The 16,695-nt window shown below is 49.3% G+C and overlaps 8 protein-coding genes across 8 annotated transcripts; 1 reads left to right on the forward strand and 7 right to left on the reverse strand.

The window, feature by feature from the left end:
- The first annotated feature begins 16 nt into the window (after positions 1-16).
- EI90DRAFT_3071785 (bucentaur or craniofacial development-domain-containing protein) lies at positions 17-1,105 on the forward strand. The gene is made up of 4 exons (XM_039061333.1): positions 17-173; positions 234-327; positions 381-512; positions 570-1,105. The coding sequence occupies exons 1-4, from the start codon at positions 89-91 to the stop codon at positions 1,024-1,026; spliced, it is 768 nt and encodes a 255-aa protein (XP_038912498.1). The 5' UTR covers positions 17-88; the 3' UTR covers positions 1,027-1,105.
- Positions 1,106-1,169: 64 nt separating this feature from the next.
- On the reverse strand, positions 1,170-2,387 carry EI90DRAFT_2999708 (uncharacterized protein). Its single transcript, XM_039056296.1, has 3 exons — positions 2,071-2,387; positions 1,752-2,008; positions 1,170-1,688 (listed from the first exon to the last, which is right to left on the reverse strand). Exons 1-3 carry the CDS (start codon positions 2,315-2,317, stop codon positions 1,236-1,238), a joined length of 957 nt encoding a protein of 318 aa, XP_038912499.1. The 5' UTR covers positions 2,318-2,387; the 3' UTR covers positions 1,170-1,235.
- Positions 2,388-2,521: 134 nt separating this feature from the next.
- EI90DRAFT_3071788 (cytochrome P450) lies at positions 2,522-5,461 on the reverse strand. Its single transcript, XM_039061334.1, has 15 exons — positions 4,983-5,461; positions 4,719-4,904; positions 4,452-4,657; positions 4,270-4,384; positions 4,129-4,205; positions 3,940-4,076; positions 3,862-3,876; positions 3,775-3,806; positions 3,608-3,723; positions 3,487-3,552; positions 3,386-3,427; positions 3,313-3,328; positions 3,112-3,262; positions 2,732-3,010; positions 2,522-2,670 (listed from the first exon to the last, which is right to left on the reverse strand). Exons 1-14 carry the CDS (start codon positions 5,156-5,158, stop codon positions 2,744-2,746), a joined length of 1,602 nt encoding a protein of 533 aa, XP_038912500.1. The 5' UTR covers positions 5,159-5,461; the 3' UTR covers positions 2,522-2,670; positions 2,732-2,743.
- Positions 5,462-5,670: 209 nt separating this feature from the next.
- On the reverse strand, positions 5,671-6,644 carry EI90DRAFT_3071792 (uncharacterized protein). Its single transcript, XM_039061335.1, has 2 exons — positions 6,127-6,644; positions 5,671-6,001 (listed from the first exon to the last, which is right to left on the reverse strand). The coding sequence occupies exons 1-2, from the start codon at positions 6,548-6,550 to the stop codon at positions 5,856-5,858; spliced, it is 570 nt and encodes a 189-aa protein (XP_038912501.1). The 5' UTR covers positions 6,551-6,644; the 3' UTR covers positions 5,671-5,855.
- Positions 6,645-8,875: 2,231 nt separating this feature from the next.
- EI90DRAFT_3071796 (uncharacterized protein) lies at positions 8,876-9,763 on the reverse strand (the record flags this gene model as incomplete). The annotated part of the gene is made up of 2 exons (XM_039061336.1): positions 9,333-9,763; positions 8,876-9,279 (listed from the first exon to the last, which is right to left on the reverse strand). Coding segments are annotated over exons 1-2 (451 nt in total), but the record flags the coding sequence as incomplete, so codon positions are not given.
- A 1,269-nt stretch (positions 9,764-11,032) lies between these two features.
- Positions 11,033-11,697, reverse strand: EI90DRAFT_3071799 (uncharacterized protein). Its single transcript, XM_039061337.1, has 2 exons — positions 11,443-11,697; positions 11,033-11,387 (listed from the first exon to the last, which is right to left on the reverse strand). Exons 1-2 carry the CDS (start codon positions 11,585-11,587, stop codon positions 11,137-11,139), a joined length of 396 nt encoding a protein of 131 aa, XP_038912503.1. The 5' UTR covers positions 11,588-11,697; the 3' UTR covers positions 11,033-11,136.
- A 2,090-nt stretch (positions 11,698-13,787) lies between these two features.
- EI90DRAFT_3071801 (uncharacterized protein) lies at positions 13,788-14,416 on the reverse strand. The gene is made up of 2 exons (XM_039061338.1): positions 14,201-14,416; positions 13,788-14,147 (listed from the first exon to the last, which is right to left on the reverse strand). The coding sequence occupies exons 1-2, from the start codon at positions 14,343-14,345 to the stop codon at positions 13,897-13,899; spliced, it is 396 nt and encodes a 131-aa protein (XP_038912504.1). The 5' UTR covers positions 14,346-14,416; the 3' UTR covers positions 13,788-13,896.
- Positions 14,417-15,043: 627 nt separating this feature from the next.
- On the reverse strand, positions 15,044-16,665 carry EI90DRAFT_3071802 (26S proteasome regulatory complex ATPase RPT6). The gene is made up of 6 exons (XM_039061339.1): positions 16,572-16,665; positions 15,905-16,516; positions 15,738-15,847; positions 15,585-15,678; positions 15,465-15,532; positions 15,044-15,405 (listed from the first exon to the last, which is right to left on the reverse strand). Exons 1-6 carry the CDS (start codon positions 16,618-16,620, stop codon positions 15,352-15,354), a joined length of 987 nt encoding a protein of 328 aa, XP_038912505.1. The 5' UTR covers positions 16,621-16,665; the 3' UTR covers positions 15,044-15,351.
- Positions 16,666-16,695: the final 30 nt, after the last annotated feature.

The following is a 16,695-nucleotide window of genomic DNA, read 5'->3' on the forward strand; positions in this document are numbered from 1 at the left end:
AGTCCGGAGTTTGTGACGCTGAATTCGTTTACCTCTTGTAGGTACAACAGTCCTGGTGTTCACTCTGACTCCGACTCGCGATCTCACTATGAGTGCAGCGGATTCACTATCGAGACCAATTGAATCGGATTCAGAGGACGATCCCGACTTCATTCTCGATGACAAATCTGAAGGTAGGTTTGAACCCCTGAGACGCTGATTCGTATGCAATGCACTCAAAAATGTTACCTTAGCTTCATCATCTAACTCAGACGATTCTACGCCAGAGGCCAAGCGGCTGAAAACTCTAGGTGCCTCTGAGGAAGCCGACACGGAGGGCTCCAGAAAGTCTGCCCAATTTCTTTCGTTCCAGCTCCAAGCTTACTGTATTAAGGGTCTAGGGCTCGGGAGGATGCTTGGAAAAAGTTCCAAGAGTCCTTATCAAGCACTTCATCAGAACCAAAAGTGGTCATATCGGCGTCTAAAACGATCAAGATAGAAAAGAAGTACAGGTTTGCGGGAGAAGTGGGAAGGTTCGTTAAGCCACGTTTGTGTATCTGACCCAACGTCTTGTAACGTTAGTCCTCCAGTACGATCGTCGAAGTCTCCGAAGACTCACCTGAGGGAATACGATGGCTAGCTTCTCAGGAACAAGTTTCCTCACCCCAGGCAGAGGCAGGAGCAGCTGAGCAATTATCAACTCCACATCCCGAACCCCCTCCCGAAGCCCCACAAGGCACGAATGCCATCCAACAAGAATTATCAAAACCCGTTCAAGCTACCCCAACTCGACCGCCCCCCAAGCTGAAGACGAAAGGGGGTCTCAGCAAACTCGTGGTAGCGAAGCCCAAAAAGCTGACTACCTTGCAGAAGTCGAAGATGGATTGGAATGCACATCTGGATTCAGAAGAGGCTCAAACATTTAAAGATGAACTCGAACTAAACAGGCGAGGAGGAGGTTATCTAGAAAAGGTCGAGTTTCTCGGCAGAGTGGAGAATCGTCGTGATGAGTCGATTTCAAACTTGAACAATAAACGCAAACGATGACAGCATAACTTCGTTACGTATTATACCCGTACCCTTCGAATCCGTTTCGATGGTGTCTATATCCTTTAATGTCCTGGTATCCGATACTCAATCTAATCTACCTAGAATGGCCTAATTGCCTATCAAGTCTCTAATATGCACTCAACACTCCCTACGCCCTTTTCACCTTGGCACCTGCTACTAGCTCCAAAAACAGGCGAGAAATTAGTTCAGTAAGAAACGAAGACCCGGGGTGAGGAGGATTCGAACCTACAGCGTTTTGTTGATGTAGAATGGTTCGATTGTGGAGATGCTTTGGGAGCCACTGACGGCAGCGAGAAATTGTACAATGCTCGAAGCGTGAACAAAGTCGCCACTACCAGGAAACATACCGAACGGCCATCATCATTCGATAATGGCATGACGGTAAGGAGTTTGGCGTCAAGCTCGCTTTGTACAGCTGGATCCACGTTCAAGATGCCCAGGATTAAAGCAGGGAGCCGCGTCCAAAACGCTTGGCTTTGAGTGGCGGTGGCATAAATCGCCGTCCCGAGCGGTGCAATCCAAAGGTCCATAGTGGTCCATCCCCACGGTCGCAACTCTGGTGGGACATTAACATTCCACCCCACAGGATCCAGCATCGAAAAAACATTGACAATGAAGAATCCTACATTGCCAAGAGTCTTATTCGAACCGTGCTTCAGTGTCATTCTCCTTGGAGTACACACATGCATGAAGAGACTCACGGTAGAAGTAACTAAGAGTGCCATAGGAGAAGCTTGCACAGAGAGATGTGGGCTACTCCTAACTAGTGCAATAGTACCATCGCATACCATCATCGAACGTGTTGCCGCATCCAATATTGCAAGCGGTAACTCTGTAAGCAGTGAAATGTCAGGTATAAGAACTGAAGGTATTGCGTGTGCGACAATGTGCGATGCGATGAAGAGGAGTATAACAGTGGGGGATAACATGAAGGATGGGGGTACGGTTAACATTGCGCCTTTAAAAAAAACTTAACTGTCAGCGCCACCCCCTATGAAAACTGGCCCGAATCCCACTTACAAGCCAATATTTCCCCCGCAAACACCACAACAAGTGTTAGCCACAGATCGTGGACCCAAGCACCCTTCGGTTCCCCTGCCAAACCACCATTATGGCGCTTTATTTGGCGTAACAATATTGAAAGCCTCAGGGCACCAAGAACATCTATTACTGACAACGAAGGAAGCTCAGGCGAGTCAAAGAGTGGCACAGGAGCGGTAGCATCCTTAAAAACACTGGTCACTTCTTGGAGAAATGTCACACCCATATAAATGACACCGTTGCAATCAGCGAATATTGGTGGTTGGATGACGAGACAGTTGAATAGAAGCGAAGCAAGGCAAAAATGAATTCATTTATGTATACCAACACGTGAACAAAAAAAATCAAAGGGAAGAAACCGTGGTGCCATTTCGGTGAAGGCAGCAAAAAAGGAATATCCATCGTGCAGCTCACGACACCTGTTCCAACTCCCGAGCAGTGAGGTGAATGCAAAGCCAAGAGCAGGAGCTGAAAAATATTGAGTGGGAAGGGGATGAAGAAGGATTGTGAGCAGTGGGGCTTGTGCTATACGCCACACAGGTCGTTATCGTCGTATCCAATGAGTTCGTGGGATAATGGCTATCAAACGCATGGCAATGACAGTCTTAGAAGCTCGGCCTAGGCGCTCAGAACCACGTACCCGACAACACGATCACCTTGACTCAGGTGAGCATCCGAATCGGCTGAAGATAATTTCCTCAGCCGTCGCAAGCTCCCTTGCGATTATGCTTCGTCGTACTTCACCCCTTGGGGTGAAGTTAACCTTGAACGGTACAGGCTCGCGCAGGTTATGTCCCTTAAACGCCGTAACTGGGTCCGCGTTAAGGGGTTTCCCATCTGGGGTGGCAAGATCAAATGCCCAAATAATCTTCGAAAGCGCGAGGAAGAGATCCATTTCTGCGATATGAGAGCCTGGGCACTGATTCCAACAATCAACATGATGCATTGTATTGAGATAAAGGTAATGAGAATCAATGTCAGTTTCATCCCTCCTGAAGCGAAGCTGAGAATCGAACTCACGACCCTGCGACCCGCACCAAAGGTATATACATCCCTGGACATGTAGTCCGGACTGCTCACATAGTCCGTCGTAGGCAACGGGAATTCTTCGAAGCGCTCCGGAATAAATTCCTCAGGGTTTGCATAACGTCTGGGATTCATGTGAATCTCCCTGTAGAATCGTGAGTGATTACGTATTTTACTCTGGAAAGAAACACCCACCATATATTGAGAATCACTGATAAGATTGGAACGATTCAGATATGAGATAGAAAGATGCGACAGTTAAACACACCAGTGGATCCTTTTGGCAAGTGATATCCTCCCCATTCATCGTCTTGCGGTTCAGTACGTAAGCGCACATCCGATCACAGCCTCTTTGTTATGAAGACTTACTTTCACTCAGTTCGTGCACAACGCCCCAGGGAAAAGGGGGTCGCCAGCGAAAGGTCTCTTTGATGACTATCGGAACACTCAAATGAAGAAGGGAGGCAATACAAATGCAACAACAACTCACTCATCCGAACATATGGAAGTCTGTCGTAATCGGACCACTGAGGCATTGTCCCTTCATCACAGACTGAATCAATTTCTTCTTGGGCCTTGCGCATGACCCTCGGGTGGTTTACCAATCTAAGGGGCATTCGGTTCGGATCAAATTAAAATAGAGAAGCTGACACTCACGCCATTATTCCGGAAAGAATAGCGAATGCGACCTATACGAGAGAATTAATCTCAGTAGCGGGTCCAGCAAATCTGGAGGTAACCTACTGGATCGGCGCCGCCGTGGAGAAATGAAAGATGCGTAAGACTATGATATATTCGATATCAAAGTAGACTATAACTCATCTCGTGAGCCAGTCCAAGAAGCCTGTGTATCCTGCGATCCGACAGATCGAGTTTTTCTTGAGATGACCATAAATCCTCGGCGAGCGTCTCAGGATTCAGTCCTTGTTGGAATCGATCCTTGGATCGATGAGCGAGGTCTTTAAACGGACGTGAGCTCGTGGTAGATGGTCATGAAGGGAAGCAGCTTGCCCTCGTGTAGAGTGTCGCGCAGGTCGGCGAGCGCGCTGAAGGACTTTCGCCAAGGCCAAAGAAAATCAGGAAGCAGCCTGCATTCATTTCAGTCCATAATCTCTGATTGATTGGTTCAGCGGGGTATTTGTTTATGCTCACCGCAAAATAGAAAGTTTGTCGAGTGGGGGCATTGTAAAGAGAATGGCGTTCGTCATGATCTTATAGGTTGCACTGACAGAGAAACAATCATATTTGGGCCCACGTATCCCGTAGACTAGAAGCATGGTAGATCCTCAGCGTTCTGGCGCAGTGTACAGAGAAACCGGATCCGAACGTCTCACCTAACGAGGTCATAACACTGGAAGCGAATCGCATAGGATGTTCCGTGAGCTGCTCTGGTTCGGACAAAAGGTCGTTGAGAAGTTGTGTAGATTCGGCTTCTATCACAGGGATTTGGTGTTCTTGAGTTGATGCGGCGGTCATAGGACGGAACCGTTGAACCAATAATCGACGGTTCATTCTCCACCTTGCCCAGTTACGTTCCCAACTGCGATAACCGGGTAAGTGGATGAAAAAAAAAAACCAACACAGGGAATATTTCTCCTTACAGTGGGCTTTCGAACTTGTCCATCAAAAGATGGCGATACATAAGAGGTCTTTGGGAGTATATCGCGCCTCGTTTGTCCAAAAGTTCTCTGACGAGCTCGCCGTCACCGCCGATTACGAAAAGAGGAAAGTTCCACCCCATTCGTAAAGTAAAGAGTGGACCATATTTCTCATGCCATGCTCGCAACCTTGGACGATTTGCCAGTTAGATATAAAAGCAGAGGGTGGGAAAAAGGTCGTGCTGCAGCGAGCCAAAGTGTACTCACTGGGAGAATCTGGGACCGCCAGTTTTGAACTCGAACAGATGGCCAAAGAAGAAATCACCAGGTGGCCCAGGCGGATACCGTTGCCGGCTCCGCGTTAACACAAACGCAATGCACACGATCAGAAGAACGCCCAGTGCTTGATATAAATGTGCAGCGAAAGGATACGTAAGGGACATCGCCAAAGGGGTGTCAATCGTCGCAGAAGCAGGCAGTGAGGGGGAAAAATCCTTGAAGCTGAACGTTGGGTATACATAAGACAATTGGTCCCATGCTATTCCGCCCCAGGAACAGAAAAAAAGGGCATGCCGGCAGATCGCCCGCTACAGTATTAGATCTGGAGATGGCAGATTGAACCAAGTGATTGCACGCAGCGATATATTAAGGACCGACACGCGGTGTTCTGAACACGATGGAGTTCAAGTAGTTCAATGGAATTTGCAGCCCAAATATCAAATATGCCTGAGGGGGCAGCCTAAAAAGGGATTCGCAACAAGGCGTGACTGTCCCTTGGGCAATCGCAGCTGTGCTACAGTTGGCCAAATTCAATCGTGTCAACCGTCCGCGCGCTGTAAATATCAAATGACAACCTGCACACGCTCATCTGCACATTTGTCCTCGAACCGACAATTTTCAGAGAAGCAAACGTGTCGATCTACAGAAGCCCATGTCTCCGCAGTTTTGTATTGAGATAAGGGAACGCACGGATGCTTGACGAATGAAACGAAATGGGACCATGTCCATTAATTACTGATGTGAGGAATAATATAACTACGGCGGATACTCGGCAACCAGTCCAATGAGATGAAAGGATCCCCAACCACCTCGACATGACATCGCTCCTGAGCAGCGTTAACGTTGGGACATCAAGCACTGTCACCTGCTCGTTCGATGGAAGAATGATCGAAGTAAACCCCAACCCGAGAGGAGCATGATCAGAGTAGCTGCAACTATCCCAAACAAGGCAGGATGAGGCTGCGTCATCCCTGCAGCACCCTTTTGGCATGATGCACATTGCCATTCTACAGGAAAGAAACATTTATCAGAACCAAACCTTGAGCTGACGACGTGCAAATTGATTTAGGGATTGCCTTTGGCAGCTTCCAGGACAGAAAAAGAACCACATCGGTCGAGGGATGCGACTCACCAGACAAAGGTGTATAAGGTTGAGGCGTGTAAAACGCAAAGGTCATTTGATCATTATATTGAAATAGACCAGGAGACCCAAGAGCTGTTGTTCCTCGCTCGTCTTGAACTTGCAGCGTATATGTACCCTGAATCAAAGGCGTCTGGACACCAACTGCACCGGTTTGATATGTCCATGGTGTCCAAGTAAGCTCCGTTACAGTCCCCGGGACGCTTGTTGGCCCTACTGGATACGTGTTCCCGTTGCTGGAGCAGAACGCGGAGAAGGTGAGGGAGGTAGGGGTAACGTAGAGGCTTGTCAGGTTCCATCCGATAGTGATAGGGATATTGGTGGCGAGTTTGTAGTATGACACTGCCGTAGCTGGCGGTTTGGTGAAGCTAATGCCTCCAACCGGTGCATTCGCTGGGATGCTGACACCACTCATGGATCGTTCGTTCGTTCAGGGAAAGTGCGAAAAAAGTATTTAACGATCGTGAAAGACGGTATGTGTTGACTTCGTGAGGGGATGTAGGCTGGGGCAAGCTGTAGGTAGGGTGTCTGATCAACGAGCAACGTACAAGTCGTGAAGTCGGGCGTTGAGTTAGGTAAACGTGAACTAAACGGCAAAAACCGTTCACGCGTGCGTTTACGTACATACTTATTCCCGGTGTGCGGCGTCTATGGTCGTCCATGACCACCCAATCTTGATTGAACCTGCACGGTGTCCCGTTCTATCGACGACGCAACAATCTAAGGAGGACATGACAGACAGGAGGTTAATTTGCAATCAATTGGTCATGTCGCTGAAATGCAAGGTTTCAACATTTCAAGCGCCAGCTTTTTGAGCTGTCCTTCATACACTCCTCGATCATATCTCTGGGCCACTGTCTGGCCATGACGGCGCCACCAAGTTGGGTGCTGAGGGTTGGCTGAAGGGCCGTCGTGAAGACGTTGAGGACCTCACTATCTCACTGCTCAGTAGCAGCCCTCTTTTAGGGAAGTGGGGTCAGGTGTGGCAATGGCTCATACTGTCATGTCCGCGGCTTTCACTCTTGGGACAAAGGCAGACTCCCTGCCTAATCGGTCAACCAGACCACTCCGAGTGGGCAACAGCACCCCATTCTAGCGGATTCTCTATCACTTTCTCTTGCTTGGTGAATCATGGCATGGGGTGCCTCCTCTTCAAACTCAACGGTGTCTCGGATATTCCAATTGACCTTGTGAATCGTACACTTGCTCTCCACAGGATGCCCTACAACATGAGGCTTCTAGGATTTCGTGCTGCTCCTTTCCCTCTCCTCCTTAGCGGGCGGCTGGCGAGCCATATCCGCTTCATGACTCGGCGTTGGTTTGATTGTCCTTAGTTCTCACGGAGACGCTTCATTGACCTGACATCGAGCAGTGTTCGTTGGAGTCATCTGAATTCAACAAAGCAGGTTGTGGGGCCGCGGTCCGATAGATTGGGCAGACTCTCGGCTTTCCTTCGCTTGACCCAGCTTTCGGATGTCGAAGATCTCAGCGGGCCAAGTATGTTTGCGCAGTTTTCTACATGAGCCATTATCTTCGGACTTGGAGACCACAAAGGTGCCCTGTCGGCTCTGCTAGATCTCGGTATTGTTTCCCCCCTTCTAATGAGTACGATGAGCACCAGATGTGATCGGTCCATGTGCACTCCCCAAGCGCCCCGTTCCAGAGTTCCACCATCAATCTGATAACATTGACCGCTTCACATCTGAGCTTGTCCTCGTTTGAGTATCGTAAATCGTAATCGTGACACCGCAAAGCGAGTCAGTCATCTGTGACCCATGATCAGTGCCCTGATTAGAGTACGTGCCCTTCGCTATTGCAAGTGTCTGTTGGGAAAACATTGGCTAAGCAGAGGAAGTTTCACTTGAGGTCTCGACTTACCCTCGTTTGAAGGGAGGATAACTTCAAATGGGACATCTTCCCGGGGAATACTGGACACGATGGGCTGAGCCAGTGGGGAAATCTGCGATAACCTTAATTCGGGAGTAGAGCTGAAGCGATTGGAGCCAAAAAAGCTCCAGAGTTGCATTGTAAGTGCTACCACTGGCAAATACTCGGAGCTAGCGCGGAATGTCTTGGACTGGAGAGTATGTACATCCTTAAATACCAAGAACATAATGGTGCCAGTATCCAAACAATATTTAATATGCGAAGCACAACCTTCTCTACGAAACGAGTTAGGGACGCTCTGGGTGGATGGGGAGATATATGTATCCGGCACCGCGCATCTCCCGACGATAGCTATATAGATAAGGTATTAGAGTGGGACGTTCTTAAGGGCATGACCTATCAATGGGAAATATATTAGTGTCAAGTTCTAAATTGAATACATATGGCCAAACCTCGGCGTGAGCGTTTACGTAATTTTTTGACGGCAGGTAAAGACTAACTGAACGGTAAAACTGTGCACAGTGCACGCATGTCGTTCACGGTCATCTGGATCAGCCATTCCAAAGTTGCCTAGGATGAAGGGGCACGCAATTGGCTTGAGCCATGAAATCAGGTGCCATGGTGGAAGAGACATAATGCGAGTGGGACGAAGATGCTCCACAATCCCATTATGGCTGTGGAAGGACTGCCATGCACCACCCTCGGTCTTGTGGGTGACAGGTTTGCTTTGTTAGCGTCGAGTCACTTCGTCGACCTTGTCTCTGCCGGAATCATTCGAAGTCAACTAGGCTGCGGGAAGCACGGTTCCATCTGCAGCTGCTTCTTAAGAAGGATCATATTTCGTAGCTTTGCGGCTATGGACTTGGCTTATGGATGCTGAAAATTTTTAGCAAGGTTACATTTGCGCAGCGCTTTTCGCGATTTCTACATTGTGTCACAATCTTCGAACTTCGGAGCTATGGAACACAAATCTGTGCCGGCGTCGCTACAGGACTACTTTCTCATTCTACTTGCACAAGTAGGACTCGCACCAGATATGATCGGTCCATACGCACTCTCCGAAAGCCCCATTCGTGCACGTACTGCTCTTTCCACTTCCGCCATTGATCTGATAGCAGTTTCCGCTTCCCCCGTCTGAGCTAGTCCACGTTCGGGTATTGTGAATGGTAATTGTGGCACCACAGAGCGTAGCGGTCATTTCCGGCCCATATTCAAAACCCTGATTGGAATACGTGCCCGTCGCACTAAGGCAGGTGTCTGTATGAGCAGAAAAGTAAGCAGAGCAGGTTTCGTTTCAGGCTTCGGTTCACCTTTGTTTGAAGGGAGGATAACCCCAAATGTGTCATCTTCTTCTGATGGCCAATGCTGAACACAATGGGCTGAACCAGCATGGAAGTCTGCTGCGACGGTAGAAAGAAGCAGAGTGATTGGTGCAAAGCTGCTCCAGAATCGCATTGTGGATTTGGCAAATTGGCTTGACCTCTTCGTGACACTCTCCTGACCCTTATATCCTTTCATGCTGGATGTGTTTCACATGCCGTGAACGTTTCCTTACGGAATCCTTATTTTCCACTCCCTCTCCTTCCACATGCCACGGCCGGGGAAAGGCGACACTCACCGCATCGGGGAGGCGCTCAGCGGCCGAAGAAAAATGCTCATTAGTCTTCAGCTTCAAACCATATATGGTTGTGCCCCGGGTCACCGGCCCACCAGCATCAGATGGCCGTATCCTAGTGGGAAAGGCTTGGAAGGCCATCAGCTCGATTGCTAATCGCTTGTTAGCCGAGGCTTACGTTACCAGCATCCTTTCTGAGCCTTCTGTGCTTTGAGCAGCGGAAAATTCACTCGAGTCACCATACACACTGGTGCGGGGGTAGAACTCCGAGGCTTGCGACTGCAGTAGTTTGCAATTGGAACATCCTGTGGCAGATCATACGGTTGGCCCCGGAATCTCTCGTCAGATCTGGTTTCCTGCGTTGGTCACCTTGTGATCTGGCACCTGGCAGAGTTGACAAAACCATCATCATACTTAGAATAATATTGGACGTTTTTTAGCTGTGCTGACTGTTCCACTGCATGATGCGTCTGGCAAGATCACAACAGAGTCACTCCACCACGTCCACTTGCTCCAAAGCCGGCTGCTGATGTACTGCATTGGCCTAAGCGAATTGGGTCACCATATTGTCGTTGCTCGGCGGTCGGTCTTTCGGAGCAGCTAAATTGCCTCCTGGATCAAGATGCTGACGTGTGTTAGCGGTAGCTTGCGAAAGTGCATCTTACAAACCAAGGGCTCCCTTTCGCTTGTGATCCCCTCTGTGGGTGAGATGCATTTTCAGGTTATCCAAATCAATCCTTGCCGTGTCCCGGGTGGTGAACCTGCCGTAAAGAATGAAACACTGCAGCGCACATGCTGAGTGGACCTCTGGGTACGAATGCCCATGGCCCCTCGCCGAAGCCGGCGGGGTTCGCTTCAACTATTTGAATCTAAATGTAGCTGGGAGAATATCCGAGCTGGACAGTCCCACAACCGCGGCCGGGCAATGTGGACCCGAGCTCTTATGATTTCACCCTCCTTGTGGGGGCCAGCTGATAATACATCCCTTCATTGTTTCGAGGTCCACCAGTGGCTTGACTGCCTCTAATTCGCTTTTGAAACTTCGGGTTATCATCGAGACGCTTCGTCGACCTCATACCACGTAGTGTTCTCTACAGTCATTTGAGTTCGGTACGTGGATTATGGCAAGTTCACTCGTACCGACTGTCTTGCCCGGCAATGGCAGTGTGTGCCCCCAAAAATTGACATTTCCTTCTCCCTTTGCTGTTCCAGAACTTGACTGCTTTAATTCGCTTCGCTTGATCTCGTATCATGCAATGTCCGCTGGAGCCATTGAACTCAACACGGTACATTTACAAAATGCTTCTCGGGAAGGGTCACATTTGGGAAACCCTCAGCTTTTCTTCTGTGGATGTGATTCCTGGACGCTGGTGATTTCACCGAGGTTACATTTGAATAAGGCTTCTTTGCAATTTCTACATGGGTCCGATCTTTGAAATCATCTACTGCGAACGGGTATGACTGCAGCGTCACCAGACCCATGGGGCTACTTGCCCCTTCTACCTGCACAAGTAGGACTCGCACCAGATATGATCGGTCCATGTACACTCTCCGAAGGCCCCATTCGAGCACGGACTGCTCTTTCCAGATCCTCCATTGATCTGATAGCAATTTCCGCTTCCCCCGTCTGAACTCGTCCATGTTTGTGTGTTGAGAATGGTAACTGTAGGACCGCAAAGCTTCGCGGTCATTTCAGGCCCATATTGAAAGCCCTCATTGGAGTATTGACCCGTCGCAGTAGCGCAGTCGTCTGTCGGGGCAAACATAGTAAGCAGGAGTAGCTTTTGTTTCAGGATTCTGTTTACCTTTGCCTGAGGGGAGGATCACCCCAAATTCGTCATCTTCCGTTGATGGCCAATTCTGAATACAGTGGGCTGAGCCAGCATGGAAATCAGCTGCGACGATGGGAAGAAGCAGAGCAATGGGGGCGACGACGCTCAAGAATCGCATTGTGACTTTGGAGAACTGGCGAATTGCCTTGACCTCTTCGTGACGTTCTTCTGGCCCTTATTGCAAAAACCGCTTTGGATGAATGACCTGGGCGGGTATCCACAAACGGGTGGGAATTCAGGGTCAACTTTAAGTGTCAATACATCACCGTTTTAGCGCTTATAGCTTTATATAGAGCCGGACCTGGCGCTTCCAAGCTCACGGATCTAATGTCACGAAGTCATAGTCCTGCCTACTCACGGGCATCGGAAAAGCCAATACAATATTTCACCGTTCAACAGCACGCTCCCATCATACATCACACAGGCACGCACCGCCAGTGCTGGAATTGAGTGTGTCAGAATACCTGGTCATAGTACCTCAACATTGACCACCTGTGACCAGCGCCGACTCTTCGTCAAGTGTCTAGCATCGAAATTCTTCCGTCACCTTGTGAATGTCTCGCGTAAACATCACAAGTCTCCTCCCACCGGTTTTATCGACTCCGACTCCGAGAATGAGCCCAATACCGGTGGCAATATTCTTGTTCAGCGCTGTCCCGCACGGGTTATTATGGAGCTCAAGTGCTGATGAGATGAGGTTGATGATGCATCAATGGACACCGCTGGTGTGGTCCTAGATACATTTTCTCTGAGCTGAGCCTCGATCCTTCTATCTCTTTTCGCTGTCGAAGTAAGTCTAGATCTTTAACATTTGTGGAAATCTCATTCCAATTCAGTTTCCCGAGATCGGACAAGGCGCGCCGGGGCGTGGGCCCATCAGTCCCCAGTCAAGGAGCACCTCGATCCGTACAGTTGTACGACCCGTCGAGCTACCAGCATCAGATGCGGGTAAACAGAGGCTGTGTCCCAGTCGGAGGCTATCAGTCCAATCAATGATGTTAGCGTCACCACTGAGGGCTTGCGTTAGTGCAATTTTCTGTGCCCTTCTGTGCTTCAAGCAGCGACAAATAACCTTGATTCAAACCGACTCCGATTGATCATACAAAGTGCGGCCCAAAATGTGTCATCAGATCTGGTTCTTGACAAAATTACGAACGCCGCGAGCGACATTGAACGTTTCATGGCTGTGCTGATTGCGCCTCCCAACATGACAAAATCACAATCCAAATCACTTCCGCCAAGTCTGCTAGTCCTAAAACCGCGTGCTGCTGCACTGCATCATGAGGCCGAAGCGAGTTGGGCTTCTCAGCGCCAAAATACTGTTCTCGGTGGCTTCTGTTTCTCAAATCGGGATACCGGTGGTGGGAGCAAACAGCTTTCTGAAAGTGCCTCTTACAAATCATGCAAGGCAGTCACGGGTCAGAAGGCCAAATTTAATTAAACCTGCATTGCACTGCTGTGGACCCTCTAGCTCTGGGCATGGATGCCCGAGACGCCTTCTCGCAGGAGTTGGGAGGCGATGTTCGCCTCCGCGATTTTCCGCGGTTTGTGAAGGTGTGTCAAGGCTGCTTGAAGCCCGACATAGTCGGGTGCGAAGGGATTTGGCGCGTCAGGGAGGGATGGAGCTCCTCAGCTTCTGCTGAGGGGCTATAGAGCCTCTCAGAACGAGAGAATGCTGCCTAGTGGCAGCGAAATGAGCGCAGACTATTTCCAGTCTGCGCAGTTCCCCCCTTCCGGGGAGAGAGGCAGCATTTGATGCCCTCCTTTAGCCGATCTGCGTCAGCGGAATACAAGTTTCGTTCCCCCATTAAATCACAAAGTACCAACGGGATTATCTATTTCCCAACACAAGCCCCAAATACAGGGATGTATTGCCAAAGCTACTGGGGTTCCACCAAAAAAAATAATGTGAAACACGCTGCACATCCCTTCATTGTTTCGAGGTTCCACGAGTGGCTTCCTCTAATTCGCTTCCGGAACTTCTTGTTATCATCTAGACGCTTCGTCGACCTCATACCACGCAGTGTTCACTGGAGCCATTTGAGTTCGGTACGTGGGTTATGCCAAGCAAGTTCACTTGCACCAACTCTCTTGCTCGGCAAGGGCAGTGTGTGCCCCCAAAACGTGACATCCCTTCTCCCTTTGCTTTGACTGCTTCAATTCACTTCGCTTGAGGCAGTCGTATCATGCAATGTCCGCTGGAGCCATTGAATTCAACACGGCAGGAAGTATGGTTACATATACAAATGCTTCTCGGGAAGGGCCACATTTGGGCAAACTCTCAGCTTTTTTTCTGTGAATGTGATTCCTGGACGCTGGAGGTTACATTTGCATAGGGCTTTTTTGCAATTTCTACATGAGTCACAATCTTTGAAATGATACGGGTATGCCTACAACGTCGCTAGACCCTGGAACTACTTGCCCCTTCTACTTGCACAAGTAGGACTCGCACCAGATATGATCGGTCCATACGCACTCTCCCAAAGCCCCATTCGTGCACGTACTGCTCTTTCCACTTCCGCCATTGATCTGATAGCAGTTTCCGCTTCCCCCGTCCGAGCTGGTCCACGTTCGGGTATTGTGAATGGTAATTGTGGCACCACAAAGCGTAGCGGTCATTTCCGGCCCATATTCAAAACCCTGATTGGAATACGTGCCCGTCGCACTAAGGCAGGTGTCTGTATGAGCAGAAAAGTAAGCAGAGCAGGTTTCGTTTCAGGCTTCGGTTCACCTTTGTTTGAAGGGAGGATAACCCCAAATGTGTCATCTTCTTCTGATGGCCAATGCTGAACACAATGGGCTGAGCCAGCATGGAAGTCTGCTGCGACGATGGGAAGAAGCAACGCAATGGGGACGAAGACGCTCAAGAATCTCATTGTGACTTTGGAGAACTGGCGAATTGCCTTGACCTCTTCTTCTGGCCCTTATATCCTTTCATGCTGGACATTCCGCGTGGTCTTCAGATCTTTGGCCTTTCCTTGTGAAAGCTCGTTCCCGTTAGTTGGGGCGGACAAGATTTGCCGCGCTGGGGCCGTGATCAGAAGTCAAACAGCGGCCATCAGTCCCCAGTCAAGGAAAACTTCGAACCATCCAGTTGTGTGACCATCGAGCTATCAGCATCAGATGGGGGTAAATAGAGGCTGTGTCCCAGTTGGAGGCTATCAGTTCAATCAGTGATGTTTGCGTCACCACCGAGGACTTGCGTCGGCAGTCTTAGTGTAACTTTCTGTGCTTCGAGCAGCGGCAAATAACCTTGATTCAGATCGACTCCGATAGGTCATACCAAGTGCGGGGGTGAACTCCCGGGGCTTTGACAAATCATGCGGTTGTTCCCAAAATGTGTCATGAGATCAGCTTGCGGCCTGGGACCTTGACAAAATTACCGACGCCGCGAGCGACATTGAATGTTTCATGGCTATGCTGATTGCGCCTCCCGACATGACGGGATCACAATCTAAATCGCCTCCGCCAAGTCCGCTAGTTCCAAAACTTGCATTGCATCAAGGCCGAAGCGAGTTGGGCTCCTCAGCGGCAGAATACTGTTCTCAGCTACTTTTATTTCCTGTCTCAAATTGAAATACTGGCGGTGGGAGCAAACAACTTTCTGAAAGTACCTCTTACAAATGATGCAAAACCCGTTTTCGCGTGCAGTCACAGGTCAGAAGATCAAATTTAATTGAACGCCGCAATTGCACCGCTGAGCGGAGCCTCTGGGCACGGATGCCCGAGACACCTTCTCGCAGGAGCTGGGAAGCGGTGTTTGCCTCAACGATTTGAATCCAAATTAGCTGGGGCTGGGGGCAAGGTGGACGCGAATTGGCCAGCCACTTTGCATTAAAATGGCAAATAGTCGAGTGTGCAGTAAATACAATATTGTAACCATCACGAGAAGAGCTTGTTGACTGATGTGTTTCCGTCTTGTTGCTTCTTGAGCACCTAAAGTATGCCAGTGGTGTGAGCGATCTACATAACAGAAAACAGGATTCCTATTTCACCTTGGCGATAGCAAACTCAAAATCCTCCTGCGTGACATGCTGTCTTCGTTCCCGTAATGCATACATACCTGCGAAGAAAATCAACAACATTGTCAAGGACTGAATTGCTCGGTTACGTACCAGCCTCCGTGCAGATACCACGAACTTCAGCACCCGAACATTGTCCCATCTTCTCAGCCAGCGCTTTCAAGTTGATGCCTCGCTGGAGCGACATCTGGACGGATTGAGAATTATATGTGAGAGAAATGATGTTGGGTAAGTGGTAGGATGTACCTTGCGGGAGTGGATACGTAGAATGGTGGTTCGAGCCTCAGGTCCCGGCGGCGGAAATTCAATCTTTCGGTCAATACGACCAGGGCGAAGCAGAGCAGAATCAAGAATGTCTGCAAACCATGGAATTAGCACTTCCATAACATCGCAGAAACTGGTCTATGGCAGACCTATTCGGTTTGTAGCCATGATAACTTTAATGTTTTTCGTTGGCTCGAAGCCATCCAGCTGGTTCAATAACTCGAGCATAGTACGTTGTACTTCCGAATCTCCACCACCGCTGCCACTTTCTCCTCTTGAGCTTCCAATCGAGTCGATTTCATCCATGAAAATGATACTCGGCGCATGTTCACGCGCCATGACGAATAACTCACGAACCATACGACTCCCTTCTCCAATATATTTCTGGACAAGCTCAGATCCGCTTACACGGATGAATTTGCAATCTGTGTGATGGGCAACAGCACGAGCCAAAAGTGTTTTCCCGGTTCCAGGGGGACCATATAACAGTACACCCTTAGGCTGAGCAATGCCTAGAGATTCAAAGAGTTCGGGATGTTTGACGGGCAACTCGATGACCTCCTTGATTTCTTTAATTTGCTCGTCGAGACCACCGATCATCTCGTATGTACTGTCGGGGACCTTCTCAACCATCATGAGGGAGACAAGTGGGTCAACTTTGTTGGGGAGAATTTTGTGGATGGTGTATGAGTCGGAGCGAAGGGCAACACGGAGGGATGGTTTTAGGGAAACAATGTCCAGCTCGTTATCGAAGTCAACAACTTGCGAGATGTTAGCATCGTCAATGTTGCAAGAGCAGGAACATCATGCACTCACTATATTTCCCTTCTGGCTGAACCTTGACAAGAACCTTGTTCTTGCCCATAACTTTGATTATCTCGCCAACATACGAGCCGGGCTCTTGCAACAGTTGTAATTCCTCACGCAATAGACGGACTTT

Source organism: Cantharellus anzutake (assembly GCF_015039405.1).
Source record: "Cantharellus anzutake strain C23 chromosome Unknown EI90scaffold_49, whole genome shotgun sequence".
Classification (NCBI taxonomy): domain Eukaryota; kingdom Fungi; phylum Basidiomycota; class Agaricomycetes; order Cantharellales; family Hydnaceae; genus Cantharellus; species Cantharellus anzutake.

Coding starts and splice junctions, on each gene's coding strand:
- EI90DRAFT_3071785 (XM_039061333.1), top strand. CDS start 89: ATGAGTGCAGCGGATTCACTATCGAGACCAATTGAATCGGATTCAGAG. Junction 174..233: donor TCTCGATGACAAATCTGAAG/GTAGGTTTGAAC, acceptor ATGTTACCTTAG/CTTCATCATCTAACTCAGAC. Junction 328..380: donor GACACGGAGGGCTCCAGAAA/GTCTGCCCAATT, acceptor TTAAGGGTCTAG/GGCTCGGGAGGATGCTTGGA.
- EI90DRAFT_2999708 (XM_039056296.1), bottom strand. CDS start 2,317: ATGGGTGTGACATTTCTCCAAGAAGTGACCAGTGTTTTTAAGGATGCT. Junction 2,009..2,070: donor TGCGGGGGAAATATTGGCTT/GTAAGTGGGATT, acceptor TTTTTTTTAAAG/GCGCAATGTTAACCGTACCC. Junction 1,689..1,751: donor CACTCTTAGTTACTTCTACC/GTGAGTCTCTTC, acceptor GGTTCGAATAAG/ACTCTTGGCAATGTAGGATT.
- EI90DRAFT_3071788 (XM_039061334.1), bottom strand. CDS start 5,158: ATGTCCCTTACGTATCCTTTCGCTGCACATTTATATCAAGCACTGGGC. Junction 4,385..4,451: donor CAGTGTTATGACCTCGTTAG/GTGAGACGTTCG, acceptor CCATGCTTCTAG/TCTACGGGATACGTGGGCCC. Junction 3,428..3,486: donor TGTGCACGAACTGAGTGAAA/GTAAGTCTTCAT, acceptor CTGAACCGCAAG/ACGATGAATGGGGAGGATAT.
- EI90DRAFT_3071792 (XM_039061335.1), bottom strand. CDS start 6,550: ATGAGTGGTGTCAGCATCCCAGCGAATGCACCGGTTGGAGGCATTAGC. Junction 6,002..6,126: donor ACCTTATACACCTTTGTCTG/GTGAGTCGCATC, acceptor TCTTTCCTGTAG/AATGGCAATGTGCATCATGC.
- EI90DRAFT_3071799 (XM_039061337.1), bottom strand. CDS start 11,587: ATGCGATTCTTGAGCGTCGTCGCCCCCATTGCTCTGCTTCTTCCCATC. Junction 11,388..11,442: donor GATCCTCCCCTCAGGCAAAG/GTAAACAGAATC, acceptor TTGCCCCGACAG/ACGACTGCGCTACTGCGACG.
- EI90DRAFT_3071801 (XM_039061338.1), bottom strand. CDS start 14,345: ATGAGATTCTTGAGCGTCTTCGTCCCCATTGCGTTGCTTCTTCCCATC. Junction 14,148..14,200: donor TATCCTCCCTTCAAACAAAG/GTGAACCGAAGC, acceptor CTGCTCATACAG/ACACCTGCCTTAGTGCGACG.
- EI90DRAFT_3071802 (XM_039061339.1), bottom strand. CDS start 16,620: ATGGGCAAGAACAAGGTTCTTGTCAAGGTTCAGCCAGAAGGGAAATAT. Junction 15,848..15,904: donor CATGGCTACAAACCGAATAG/GTCTGCCATAGA, acceptor CATGGTTTGCAG/ACATTCTTGATTCTGCTCTG. Junction 15,533..15,584: donor TGGTATCTGCACGGAGGCTG/GTACGTAACCGA, acceptor TTTTCTTCGCAG/GTATGTATGCATTACGGGAA.